Source organism: Volvox carteri (genome assembly GCF_000143455.1).
Source record: "Volvox carteri f. nagariensis unplaced genomic scaffold VOLCAscaffold_79, whole genome shotgun sequence".
Taxonomy (NCBI): Eukaryota; Viridiplantae; Chlorophyta; class Chlorophyceae; order Chlamydomonadales; family Volvocaceae; genus Volvox; species Volvox carteri.
Genome location: NW_003307622.1, coordinates 31,583 through 43,425, shown reverse-complemented (window position 1 = coordinate 43,425; position 11,843 = coordinate 31,583). Strand labels below are relative to the sequence as shown.

The 11,843-nt window shown below is 60.4% G+C and overlaps 2 protein-coding genes across 2 annotated transcripts in view; one reads left to right on the top strand and one right to left on the bottom strand.

Annotated features, from left to right (window-relative positions):
• The window catches only part of VOLCADRAFT_68554 (uncharacterized protein), a gene marked incomplete at both ends in the record, with an annotated part of 5,798 nt that extends 1,292 nt beyond the window's left edge, over positions 1-4,506 (bottom strand). The window contains 7 exons of the mRNA XM_002957736.1: positions 498-655; positions 1,301-1,435; positions 2,071-2,188; positions 2,818-2,953; positions 3,050-3,110; positions 3,556-3,645; positions 4,357-4,506. Of these exons, the coding sequence (XP_002957782.1) occupies positions 498-655; positions 1,301-1,435; positions 2,071-2,188; positions 2,818-2,953; positions 3,050-3,110; positions 3,556-3,645; positions 4,357-4,506 (848 nt within the window). The remainder of the gene's footprint in view (positions 1-497; positions 656-1,300; positions 1,436-2,070; positions 2,189-2,817; positions 2,954-3,049; positions 3,111-3,555; positions 3,646-4,356) is intronic.
• Positions 4,507-9,032: 4,526 nt separating this feature from the next.
• VOLCADRAFT_107806 (uncharacterized protein) lies at positions 9,033-11,209 on the top strand (the record flags this gene model as incomplete). Its single annotated transcript, XM_002957761.1, has 6 exons — positions 9,033-9,168; positions 9,245-9,376; positions 9,452-9,553; positions 9,658-9,952; positions 10,120-10,293; positions 10,806-11,209. The coding sequence occupies exons 1-6, from the start codon at positions 9,106-9,108 to the stop codon at positions 11,207-11,209; spliced, it is 1,170 nt and encodes a 389-aa protein (XP_002957807.1). The 5' UTR covers positions 9,033-9,105.
• Positions 11,210-11,843: the final 634 nt, after the last annotated feature.

Here is an 11,843-nt window from a genome sequence, read left to right as displayed (position 1 = left end):
CTTTGGGGGGGGCTTGGGGGGGGGGGGGAAAGACGAACCACGAGTGGGTGAAGCTGCTGGTTTGGGTGTGTGTGTGTGTGTGTGTTGGCGCAGCTGCATGGAGGGTGCGGCGTGTGGAACCTTGGTAGGTCGGAAGCCACGTACGGCGCCGTCCTGGGTACGTACTTCTGGTGCCACCCGTGCGGCGATGTGATGCGGCTATGGTGGCGGCGGGAGTGGTGCGGGCGGCAGCCGGTAGCAGTGGCCCCGACAGCAGCCGACATGAAGAGCCGCCGGTCCCCAGAGAGGCCCCTCCGGCCCCACTCCCCCCTCCCTACCCTCCCTCTTACACATACACATATACATACACACACACAGAGAGAGAGAAGCCCACGCACCCGCTCTTGTTCAAGCCAGGTCCCTGGTCTCCGACCAACGAGCAAATTACGAGGAATAACTAACTGGGTTCCACTGCACTGCCATGTACTGCAGTGTACGGCACTGCGGACTACACACACCTGAGGTCAGGTCGGTCCTGGCGGCTGGGCGACGCGCAGCGCAACGCCAGGTCGGCGAACGCAGCCGCCTCCGCCACCGGCCAGGTACCTGCTCGAGGGTCAATACAGGGACCAAAGCCCAACGGGTCCCGGCGCTCCGCCTCCACCTGGGAGAACACCTGCGGGTGAGGTGAGGCGGGTGAGGTGCGGGGGGTGAGGTGCGGGGGGTGAGGTGCGGGGGGTGAGGTGCGGGGGGGTGAGGCGGGGGGGGTGAGGCGGGGGGAGGTGAGGTGGGGCATCGCCAGCTGGCGCCTGGTGATCACCACCCGCGCATGTGGTACCCGCCACCGGAGTGGCCCCACCCCGCAGGTGAGGGGGAGGATGAGGACGCGGTTGGGGAAGAGAGCCCCGGGCCACCCGTTCCATGGCCCCCCCTAGGGGACTGAGACCCCCCGGACCACCCCTTCCGACACAGCGACTACATAGCTCAGCGCAGCAGCAATCGTTTCCCAACCTTCCGCACGGGGTACATGTTCCTCTGTTCCACCCATCCACCCAGGCCGTGCGGCCATCCTGGGTTCAAGTCGTGTGCCGCGCCACCTGCGCGAGTTCGCCCGCAAACACGACACCACGCACCCGACACCTAGCTAAGCCGTCTACCTGCCTACTACTACTACTACTACTACTACACCGTCCTGCACCCATGTGCTGAACGAAGCGAGGCCCCTGCTCCTCCTCCTCTCCCCCTCCTGCTCCTCCTCCTCCTCCTCCTGCACACAAGCCTGCCTACTGAGCGATACAAGAGAGCCCCAACCGCGCCGCACCTGCTTGCCCCGCTTCCCCGTCAGCATCTGCAGCATCACCATCCCCAGCGAATACACGTCACTTCTCGGCGAGAACTGGGCTGTATGGAGGTACTCGGGGTCCATGTACTCAAAGGTGCCCACCAGCCTGGAATCCTGGGGCCCACGTGACGAGGCATGAGGGGGGGGGGGAGAGATGAGGGGAGGGGTTTAAGGAGGAGGAAAAGGCGAACCACGAGCGAGTGAAGCTGCTGCCAAGGAAAGAGTGCTGCGGCAGATGTGAAGAAAGGCATAACTGACCAGGCGGCGGCGGAGAGAGGAGGAGAGGAGAGAGACGGAGGGGAGAGGAGAGAGAGCCGGGGAGGGGAAAGACGTGTAACCACAACATGGAAAGGAGGGAGGCGGGACGAGGGAAAGAGGATATGAGGGGTTTGCGAGGATCATTCAGCACGAAACATTAAAAAAAAACATCAGGTGTGCCAGGGCGAGGGGGCGAGGGGGGCATCACATGCAGGAAACACATAAAAGACACGACCCTCGGGGGGAGATAAACAGGGCCTTATGCATACCAACTAACTTAACTAATTATTATATAATACTCCCACCAGCCGGGTGGGGTAACCACCACCAGCCACCAGCAACCGCCGTCCACCCCTTATGCCGGTCGGCACATTGGAGCCGCTCGCGGTTCGGAGTCGTACACTGTACGGCCCATGGATACCGTTACCACCCACCAGGACAGTGGACTCGCCGCCGCCGCCGCCGCCGCCGCCGCAACTTATGCCCTGCACTGCTCCTGCACTGTGCCCCGCGGGCCTCGCCAAGGTGGGCACCAGGCTGGCCAGCCCCACATCCCCCAGCTTGGCGGTCATGTGCGCGTCCAGCAGGATGTTGGCGGGCTTCAGATCCCTTCACGGGAAGGGACCCGGGGGGGGGGGGAGGGAGGGGGGGCTCGGAATGACGGATGGGAGTGGGAAGGAAGTTCAGGGGGTTTTCTCGGGCACGCGCTCGGCAAATGGAAAAGCTACGACCCATGGGTCAGTGACCCAGGCGAGCGGCAGGGAAACCCTAAACGACCCACATGGGGTGGACCAGGCCGGGCTGGGCGAAAGAACTGGAGAGAGGAGAGGAGGTCGGGGTTGCGGTTCGCGGTAGAGACTGTGGAGGGGGCTGCGGCCGCGGGTGGGGGAGTTGCGCCCCGCACCTGAGCGCCTCGACTTCAACATACGCAGGGCCCCAGCCTCCCTCCCTCCCTCCCTCTCCCTCCTCGGGAGAAATAACCCGCAACCGCCAAAGGGAAATTTTTTCAGCCTTACTTTTCGCGCTACATGACTTCATTGCCGTACTTCTATGCACATGTACAACGCCATGCATTCGGCTGAGAGCTGAGGGATGTGTTTTCTGGCGCCGTTGGAGGTCATGGGTGCGTGACAGACCGTGACAGAGTCAGATTGTCGGACTGTTACTCGACCAAGGCCAAGGCCACAGAGGGGTGTACATCGACCGCTCACGCCACGCACCCGACCAGCACCACTCACCGGTGTACGACAGGCGGCAACGAGGTGTGGAGGAACAGCAAAGCGGTGGCGACCTCAGAGGCGATACGGACCCGGTCCTGCCAAGATAGGCCAGCGGTCAGCCCGACGGTGTGGGGGCCAGCGCGAAGGGCGGCACCTCCCGCCGCTGCCGCCGCCGCAGCAGCAGAAGAAGAAGCAGTAGCCGGCGCCGGCAGCGACGCGGCCGTACCGCCGCCACCGCCGCTGCCGTCACCTGCGCTGAAGAGGTGCGTCTCCAGGCTGCCATTGCGCATCAGTTCGTAGACGAGGACGGCCTGGGCGCGGGAAGGATGCCAAAAGACGCAGATTGGATAGGGGCAGGGAGCAGCGAGTTGAACTGGCAGGGCTCTCCCCCTCCTCCTCGCCCTTCTCCTCCTCCTCGCCCTTCTCCTCCTCCTCGCCCTTCTCCTCCTCGCCCTTCTCCTCCTCGCCCTTCTCCTCCTCGCCCTTCTCCTCCTGTCTAAGGAGAGGTAGCTTCGTTTTTAAGTCGGAGTTGGCGCGGGAGGGGAGATGAACAAGTGCGTTATGGGGGACCCATACATACATACATACATACGTCTAGGTAGGGGCTATGTCCCCATCACCAACACCCAACACCACCCTCTCCCCCCCAGACACACACATACACGTCGTAGCTCCCCCTCCGTTTGCCCCCACATCCTCAACACCGGGCCCCCCTCCCCCCTTCCCCCCCTCACCCCTTCCCCCCTTCCCCCTCACCCTATCCGGGCAACTCCCAATGAGGAGCACCAAGTGGGGGTGGTGCAGGGAGGACAAGATGCGGACCTCCGACTCGAATTCAGACCGGCCCTGAAGCACATGGGTAATGTGGAGTTGAATTGGAGTTGGAGTTGGGAGGTGGTGGTGGAGGTGGAGGTGGAGGTGGGTAGGTTCCGATAGGGAGCCCCGGTAGGGCAGGTGGGGGAGGAGGTTACAGGCGCTGTGCGGCTAACCCAACACACTCGGGAGGCCCCGCCGCTGGGGCACATAATCCCCCACGTTCTCCCTGTGGGGGAGAGGAGGCGGCAGGTGCGCTGTGTTGTGCTGAGTAGTAGTCGTACCCTTCATCATCACCTCCTCCACACATCCCCACCCACCTCAACCCCCCCCAAAAAAAAACACGCCCGCGCACACACTCGACCTAGCCACCGGAACCGGTTGCCGTTCCCTCGTCCCTAGCCGTGCCGTACAACAGGGGCTTCTTTGGATCGAAAGGACTTCGGAGCTGATATAGCCGATTCCACACCCAACGTGCTTCGGACGAATCATGGAGCAGCTTCGGGGGGGTTATGTGCTACCGAAGGTTGGTTCATGACGAGCTAGTGCAGGTACGTAAGTGATGGCAGGCCTTAACGACACACATCGTTCCAGCTCGCACATGGTGAGGCTCGCAGCATTTGCGCATGCCATGCAACATTACCCACCATGTATTGTACATTATCACCCATCAATGCTTCTGAATGTGAACCGAGTGTTGCATGCAACACCCGCCCACTGCCCACTGCCCACCGCCCCCCAGACCTGCAAGCAGCCGGCGCTCGTATCTAGGACCTTCACCGCCACCGGTATCCCGTCCAGCAAGCCACGATACACGGGGCCGTACCCGCCCTCCCCCAGCTTGTTCAGAGGGTTGAAATTTCCCGTAGCAGCTTGGAGCTCCTCGTACGAATATGTACGACAGCCTATGAGCGTCGTACTGGCGCCGGACGAGACCGAGGAAACCGTCCACGCAGCGGATGCGCTGTGGTCCCGTAAGTCGCTGCTGGCGGGGAGGGAGCCGGGGGCTGGGGCGGTGGCGGGTTGGGGCCCGGGTCGCGGAGGGGCGATGCCGAGGAGGGCCAATCCCCCGTCCCTCAGCCGCTCAAGCTGCACCCTTGCGCTCGCGATGGGGTTGAAGTTGGGGCGGTTGAAGGCGGCGGATGGTGGCGGCGCCAGGTCTGTGTCTGTGCATGCGTGTGTGTGTGTATGTGCGTGTGCGTGTGCGTGTGTGTACGACAGGGGGATGGGGAAAGGGCGGCAAACGGCGGCGAGGTGGCGTAGGGGCGAGGTCTTAAATTAAGACTTAATTAAGTGGCGTGAGAAGACACAGAAGGATTATGTGTCATCGTCCGCCATGGACCCGTCGTACTCTCGTCCCAACCTCCCAGAGGGATTCACAACACGGGGCACCGGCCTCACATAGTCATTAAATATCGCTGGCGTACAACTAACAACTAACAACTGAGATAAACCCTGTTGCATGGTAACTGAGGGCCACACACCCACCGGGTTCGCCGCCCCAGCCTGAGGGCGCACTGGGACCACCCCAGTCCAGGTCCTCGGGCCCGGCGGCGCTGACAGACCCACGGGTCCCCTCCACTCCCACGGAGATGCCGCTGCCTCCGCCTCCGCTGCCACCGCCTCCGCTGCCTCCGCCTCCGCTGCCTCCGCCGCCGCCGCTGCCTCCGCCGCCGCCGCTGCCTCCGCCGCCGCCGCTGCCTCCGCCGCTGCCGCTGCCTCCGCCGCCGCCGCTGCCTCCGCCGCCGCCGCTGCCTCCGCCACCTCCACCGCGGATAACCCCCCGGTCTGCGGAACCGCTCTCCATCGCAGCACCTGTAGCCGGCGGCCGTGGCCATACTTGTGGAGCGTACGACTCTGGCTTTGGCGGCTCTGGGGGCAGCGGGTATTGCGACTGCTGGGGTGGGTGCAGCGGCGGCGGCGGGTGGAGCGGCACCTGCGGCGGCTCACCGCGCTGCGCCTGTGTACATGTGCCACCAACCCCGCCGCTGCCACTTCCGCCGCCGGGCGGCTGCCATACGCCGGGTACGACAGGATACGAAAGGAGTGCGGTTGGGGCCTGATGAGTCGGAGTGCCCTGTACATAAGGCTGTCGGTACGGCTGCGGGGCAGCCATGACACCAGTGTCGTACATGTCGGGGGGGCTGGGCCCCGCTGGGGATGGTGCCGTCAGGTGCGAGGGGTCTGCCGCCACAGTCGCTGCCGCTGCCGCTGCCGCCGGCGGCGACGGCAGCAATGGTTCTGCCGGCAGCTGCCCGCGATGTACACTGGGAAGGGAGCCGGATGAACTCGGCGACGCTCGAATACTTGGCGGCGGCGGCGGCGGCGGCCGTTGCTGAGTGGCGGCCATCTGTGCCAATTGCGGCTGCTGCTGCTGCTGCATCGGAGGCGCGAGTGATGGACCGCCCAAAAGCGCGGCAATGGTAGGATGCCGCTGTACGGCGTTGTCGTACGGTGTTCTCCCCAACTGTACTGGTCAGAAGTATGCATTAAGGCATGGCAGTCCGGAGCACAGGGCTTTGCAAGAGAGCTCTTGCGCAGCAGCAGTCGCAGCAGCCGCACCATATTGAGCCAACAACAATAACGTTAGGACTGCTTTACCAGTGCGCCTTCATTCATTCATTCATTCATCTTCCGCTTCATTCATCCCTGAGCCCGAGGCCCCGAGGCCGCGCTTGAGCCACCTCTGCACATTACCCCCTGCCCCTTGCCGTGCATTACTCCGATACATACCTCTCCTCTCTCACTGCGAACCCAAGTCCCTAAGAGGGCCGCCCTAGGGGGGCCAGGAGGACCAGACCTGAGCCCCCTCCCTCCCCCTTTCTCCCCCCCCCCCCGACATCTTCTCCACTTCGTCATCCCGAGGTCACGGTCGCCACGGACGCCTTTCGGTCAGTTCTACGTTTGTTACTCTCTTGCCCTGGCAGCAGCTTCAATCGTGTGTGGTTCGTCTTTCCCCCCTCCCCCTACCCTCCCCCCCCCCCCCGCGCTGATCCTCGCCTTGTCTCTGATGCTCACAGACGCCCCCCCCCGGACGAGGTCCTCCACCACTTTGCGATATCCCCGGTCGGCAGCCAGGTGCAGTGCCGTACGACCATCCTGGGGGGCAGGGGCACCGCGGAGTGGGATGGGATCCTGGTTATATGTAGTTGGATAGCGCCGACCATGATAATGATGATGAATATGATGATGAATATGATGATGAATATGATAATGATGATGATAATGATGATGATAATGATGATGATAATGATGATGATGATGATGATGGTATTGATGATGAAGAAGACGAAGAAAACGATAATAGTCATCTTGGTGGTGGAGGTAACTCTAGGCGCTCCCAGTGTTACCCCAGGTGTTACCCCAGGACTTCGGCTCTTCGGACGAAACGCGGGGGAGGTGGCGCATGGACGGGGTTCCGGGGGTTGGAGGTGGGCGTGTGCAAGAGAGCTCTGCAACGACCTTGGGCAAGCAGGCCGGCAGGAAAGGTGGCGCACCTTATCTTGCGTGTCGGGTTTGGCACGCCGCGCCAGCAGCTCTCTGACGCCGGGATCGAAGCCCTTGTCCGCGGCCACATGAAGGGGTGTCCAACCCATCTGGGTGAGTGCAGGCAGCGTAGCAAGGTAGGGCAGCAAGGTAGGGCAGCAAGGTAGGGCAGCAAGGTAGGGCAGCGGCGAGAGAAAGAGCGGGATGGCGGGAAAGTCGGTTGGCGTGGTAATGGTGGTCGTGGTGTTGGTACGGCAGAGGCGGTTAAGGAGTGGGCCGGCATGTGCAAGAATGCAAAACTACCAACTGCCCATGTCCAGAGCAATCAGGCAGCTCTGCCCCTAGCTCATAATTGCGAGGATTATGGAACGGGATGCAAGGCAAGGCAAGGACTTGACAGGTGTGGCATGCGCGTCCCGGAAAGTGAATGCAACGCAAAGCAGCTGAAGCATGTTGTGAAGCCAGGTGAATAGCAATGCCAACCTATCCAAGGGCACGGATGGGAGGAGGAACACTACCAGAGGTAGGGTGGGAGGGGGGATGGCCGCTAGGAGCTGTTATAATGAAGACCGCGGGTCGCGGAAAGGGAAATCCGGCAAAGCTGCCATATGGTATGGATTGAGGGTGAGGAGATGGGGGGCTTTAGGGCAGACCTGAGGCTGAGGCCAGGTCACTGCCAGTGCTACGCGCATACACAGGTCTTGGGGCAAACCCTAATGGCTACAATGTTCATCAAGTGATTCACATAGGCGCGACTTGGAGAAGGAAGGTTCGGCGTTTCGGTTCGGGCCCGAACGACTATCGGTATGTCGCAATGGTCCAAAGTGGTAGACGCCCTAGAGATCAGAGGCGATCCACGTCCGGTTAAACCTTTTGCTCTTTCCTTACGTTTGCCTCCTGTACGTCCACGTCGGACGGGTGCTTCTGCACCTGTATTCTTAGTTCCGCCAGGTCCTGTTTTTCAGCCGCCTTATGGAGCGATGTGAAGTAACCAAACAGATTCCTGAAGCCTCCAAGGAAGGTTCCCATGGTATTCGGCCTCGCTTACAAGTACAGATGGAAACAGCCTTTTCCCAAAGACCCGATTCTCAAATATGCATTACCAAGAATCCGCTACTTCATGATCCTTATATAAGCAATCTACGAATACATAAAACCTGTGACCGGTACTGCATTTGTATACCCGAAAACTTAAAACGCCTGAGCCTGGAGCGATCTGGGTATTTCCTGTGTACAATGCTAATCACAAGGCAACGGCGCATATATTGTCTTAAATATCGACGTAAGGCTTGAGGCCGTCTATACATGTTATTGCTTCCGAGTCCCGACAGGTCTTCAAGACCTGGCTAATACTCCTTCATGTCACTCCGCATATCTTTCTCCCTGCAATCTGCAAGCATCAATGTGCACACGATGATGCACAAATTGGCGACTTTGTCCAAAGGCTTACTCCACTGAAGATGAGCCAAAATTGCGCACAAAGAGCTACGCCCAGGCCTTCTGCCAGGTGCTTTGATTTAACCAGCAAGACGTCCACGCGGTTTAGCTGAAATTCGTGCATGCTCGCACCTGGGGCCATTCGTGCTTCCTTCTATGCACTGACCCCAGGGTCAAACTTGAGGAATGCAAATGTGGTGGCATACAAGCTCGGCACTAGATCCCCAATCACATAAGATGCATGCGTTACACCTGCAAATCGTGCCGCAGTTGCGCAAAATGTGGGCAACCTCATCTACCAAACTTATTTGGCCTGCGTAACGAAGTAGCATTTTGCGATGAGAATGGTTGACAAAATAATTTCATTTGAATGAATGCCCTCAACTCGTTCAGTATATTTGTGCGAAGCAACGACAGGTTAAGGGCCTTATAGTCGTCGACTTGGGATGCGCAGGCGCAGGATTGGACTCAGCCAGGCGTATCCAATCGTCAAGTCAACATTCTGAATCTAGATCTAGGAGGAGGGCAAAGTGTGGATGCTTGATCGTTAAAAGTCGCGACGGGGCCGCCATGTCTGGGCCACCGCCTATCCGAATTGTGCTATGGAACGATGGTGGCGAGGGACTAGCATCCGTAAGTTTTGTTGACAAGATGGCACCCCCCTAGCTTGGCTACGCAGCGAAAGATTTGCTCACGGCTGTCGTTGCAGGGCGTGGAGGATGAACAGCTACAGGATGTCCTGCGATCTTATGCAAAATTAGTGTCTGAATCAATTGAATCTGTACTAAGCCTGCACCAATTCAGACACGTTGTGGCGGTGGAGGTTGAGGACGCCGCCGAGGTGAGGAACATCCAGCATGCAATAATACCAGCCTCTACGGTGCGTCGGTACATACTTTCAATTTCATTTTCGCAGGGTGTGTCGTCGTCCTTGTCTATCGGATTTGACACTTCATCCTCGGACAGCGCAGTGGACTTGGGCAAGCTGCGCGGCCGGCTCAATGTTTCTGGCCTCCTGGTGAGCGTCGTGGGCAGCAGGCTTGCTGGATTTGCCAATGGGTTCGCATAGCCGGTCATATCCGCAATATGCACGACCTCACGCATCCATGGTAATTCCCGCAGCTCGGTAGCGCCGTGCTGCCCGATGACTTAAGGGAGGTGGCTGAAGTGGTTGTGGCTGAAGATGAGACGGGCGCGACCGAATTGCATTGGACCGACGAGTCCCTGGCGAAGGACGTGGAGGCAATTCTGAAGCGCGCTCGTGTAGTGAACCGCTACAACAGCTGGTTCCGCGGCGTGGAGGAGACGCTGTCTCCTGCGCTTGACGCGGCCACCGGAGCAGTGGAGGCCACGGAAACGCCCCTGGACCCCTTCGACATCCTGCAGATCTTTGTCGGGCAACTGATCCGAGTGGCAGGTAAGACAAGGCATGGACACCCAAAGGGTGTCCGGCGAAGGGAAAGATCACAGGAACAGGATTTCAGCAGCTCAGGGTGCAGCCGAGGGATTGTGTAAGGGCCGGAGGGGACGGAGTCGGCTCAGTATAGTAGCTCCTGAGCCTATCGGCTGTTGATTGCACCACAGCACATAGCTTCGCGCACACATGCCCCCGGAGATCCAAGGACAAAGGCGCCTCCCCCGGCCGCCAGCGTGACTACTACGTCACCAAGCAGAGCTATTGGCGCGGGGCTCTGCTTCAGGAGCCGTTCAGTGAACCCCCTATGGGAGTGAGAGTCCCTGCCGTTCATCGGTTTGACGGTTGGTGAACGGCAGCCTAAAGGGGATCCCCGCTGGCGGTTGTTGTGAGCGGCAGCATCCCGCTAAGAGCTGGACCCACGGCACACACCTCGGCGATGAAATAAAGCACTCCACATTTCGTAGCGGCCACGAATGGCGAGCGGGGGGATGCGGCGGCGGAGTATCGTACTGGCAGCCGTACTGCCTTTAGTACATGCTGTCTTCCTTTAGGTGTGGCTCGCCGCGGTAATGCGGCTGGTGGCCGCCGCAGTGGTGCTGGCGGCAATACTGTCACCCGAAGCGGAGGTGGCAGCAGTGTCATCTCTTCCGCGGCTAGGAGAGCCCGCGTCTTGCAGTCGCCAGTACAGCGCCACAGGCCGCAGCGCCCCGTACGTACATACATACCCGTCATCTTGGTGGGAAAACAATGCCTAGGACCCAACGCTTTTCTGCCACCGACCCGTTCTCCGAAGCCATGTTCTTCCCCCATGTTCATTCGCCACCCACCCCCCCGTACACAAATGTCGCCTCAGGTGTGTCGCCGCAGCCTCCGAACCTGCTGCACCGGGGGGGCCAGCTGGTCGGTCGGGTGCTGGGGGCGCCCCAGGCGGCGCTGCGCCAAGTGACCAAGCGGCTGGGGCGGGCGCAGCGGTTGTGGTGGCGGCTGGAGGACGTGGTGGTGGATGGCGGCAAGCTGGCGGCTAAGGTGGCGCTGAAGGCAGCACGACCGGTGCTTGTGGGTGAGCCGGGGGGTCGTGGGGGAAATGGGGAATGGGGGTTTGTTGGCGGGATGTGGGACAGGGAAGGGCTGGCGGCTGAGGAGGCACAGCAACAGGGCGAAGATGTGCACAGGCAGTTGGGTGGTGGTTGGGTACGGCAGGGGCCTCGCGTGAGTGACGCGAGGGCAGCACACCCGTTGATGCTCTGCGCCAGATAGCTGCTCTGGGAGCAAGTTTGTGTTGCGGCGGTTTACAGATGGGGGGTTGGATCCCTTCACGATGTGGGGAGAGGGGGAGAGTGAAGGAGCTGAATAACGCGGTGGCATGCAGTGCAAGATACAGGCGGGTCACAGGAGGGGGAAGGGGGCTGGAAGTGCTGGGCAGTAGGTGGATGGGAGCTATCGGAGGGTCTCGCAATCTCAATCAACCCACTCAAACCCCGTCAAAGTGCATTCCGGTGTTGGTGGTGCCGAATGGCCCAGTACGTACTTCTTTCACGAGGGCTTCTAAAACTGGTGGAGCGCGGTGGTGGTGTTGCACAAGGGGCGCAGAGTTATGAGGGGCCCATCAAGTGCGACGGCCAGCATCGCTTTCGCTTACTTACATAGAGACAGCATCCTGTTCAACTACAGCTACAAAAGGCTTTATCACAAAGTTAAGACAGCGACCCATTACGGTGCGGCTTCTGCGAGAAGAACGTTGAAACCGGGATCGCAGAGCGAGACCCTCCGGTACCTGCCATGATAGCGAAAGCGATGCTGGCCGTCGCACTTGATGGGCCCCTCATAACTCTGCGCCCCTTGTGCAACACCACCACCGCGCTTAACCAGTTTTAGAAGCCCTCGTGAAAGA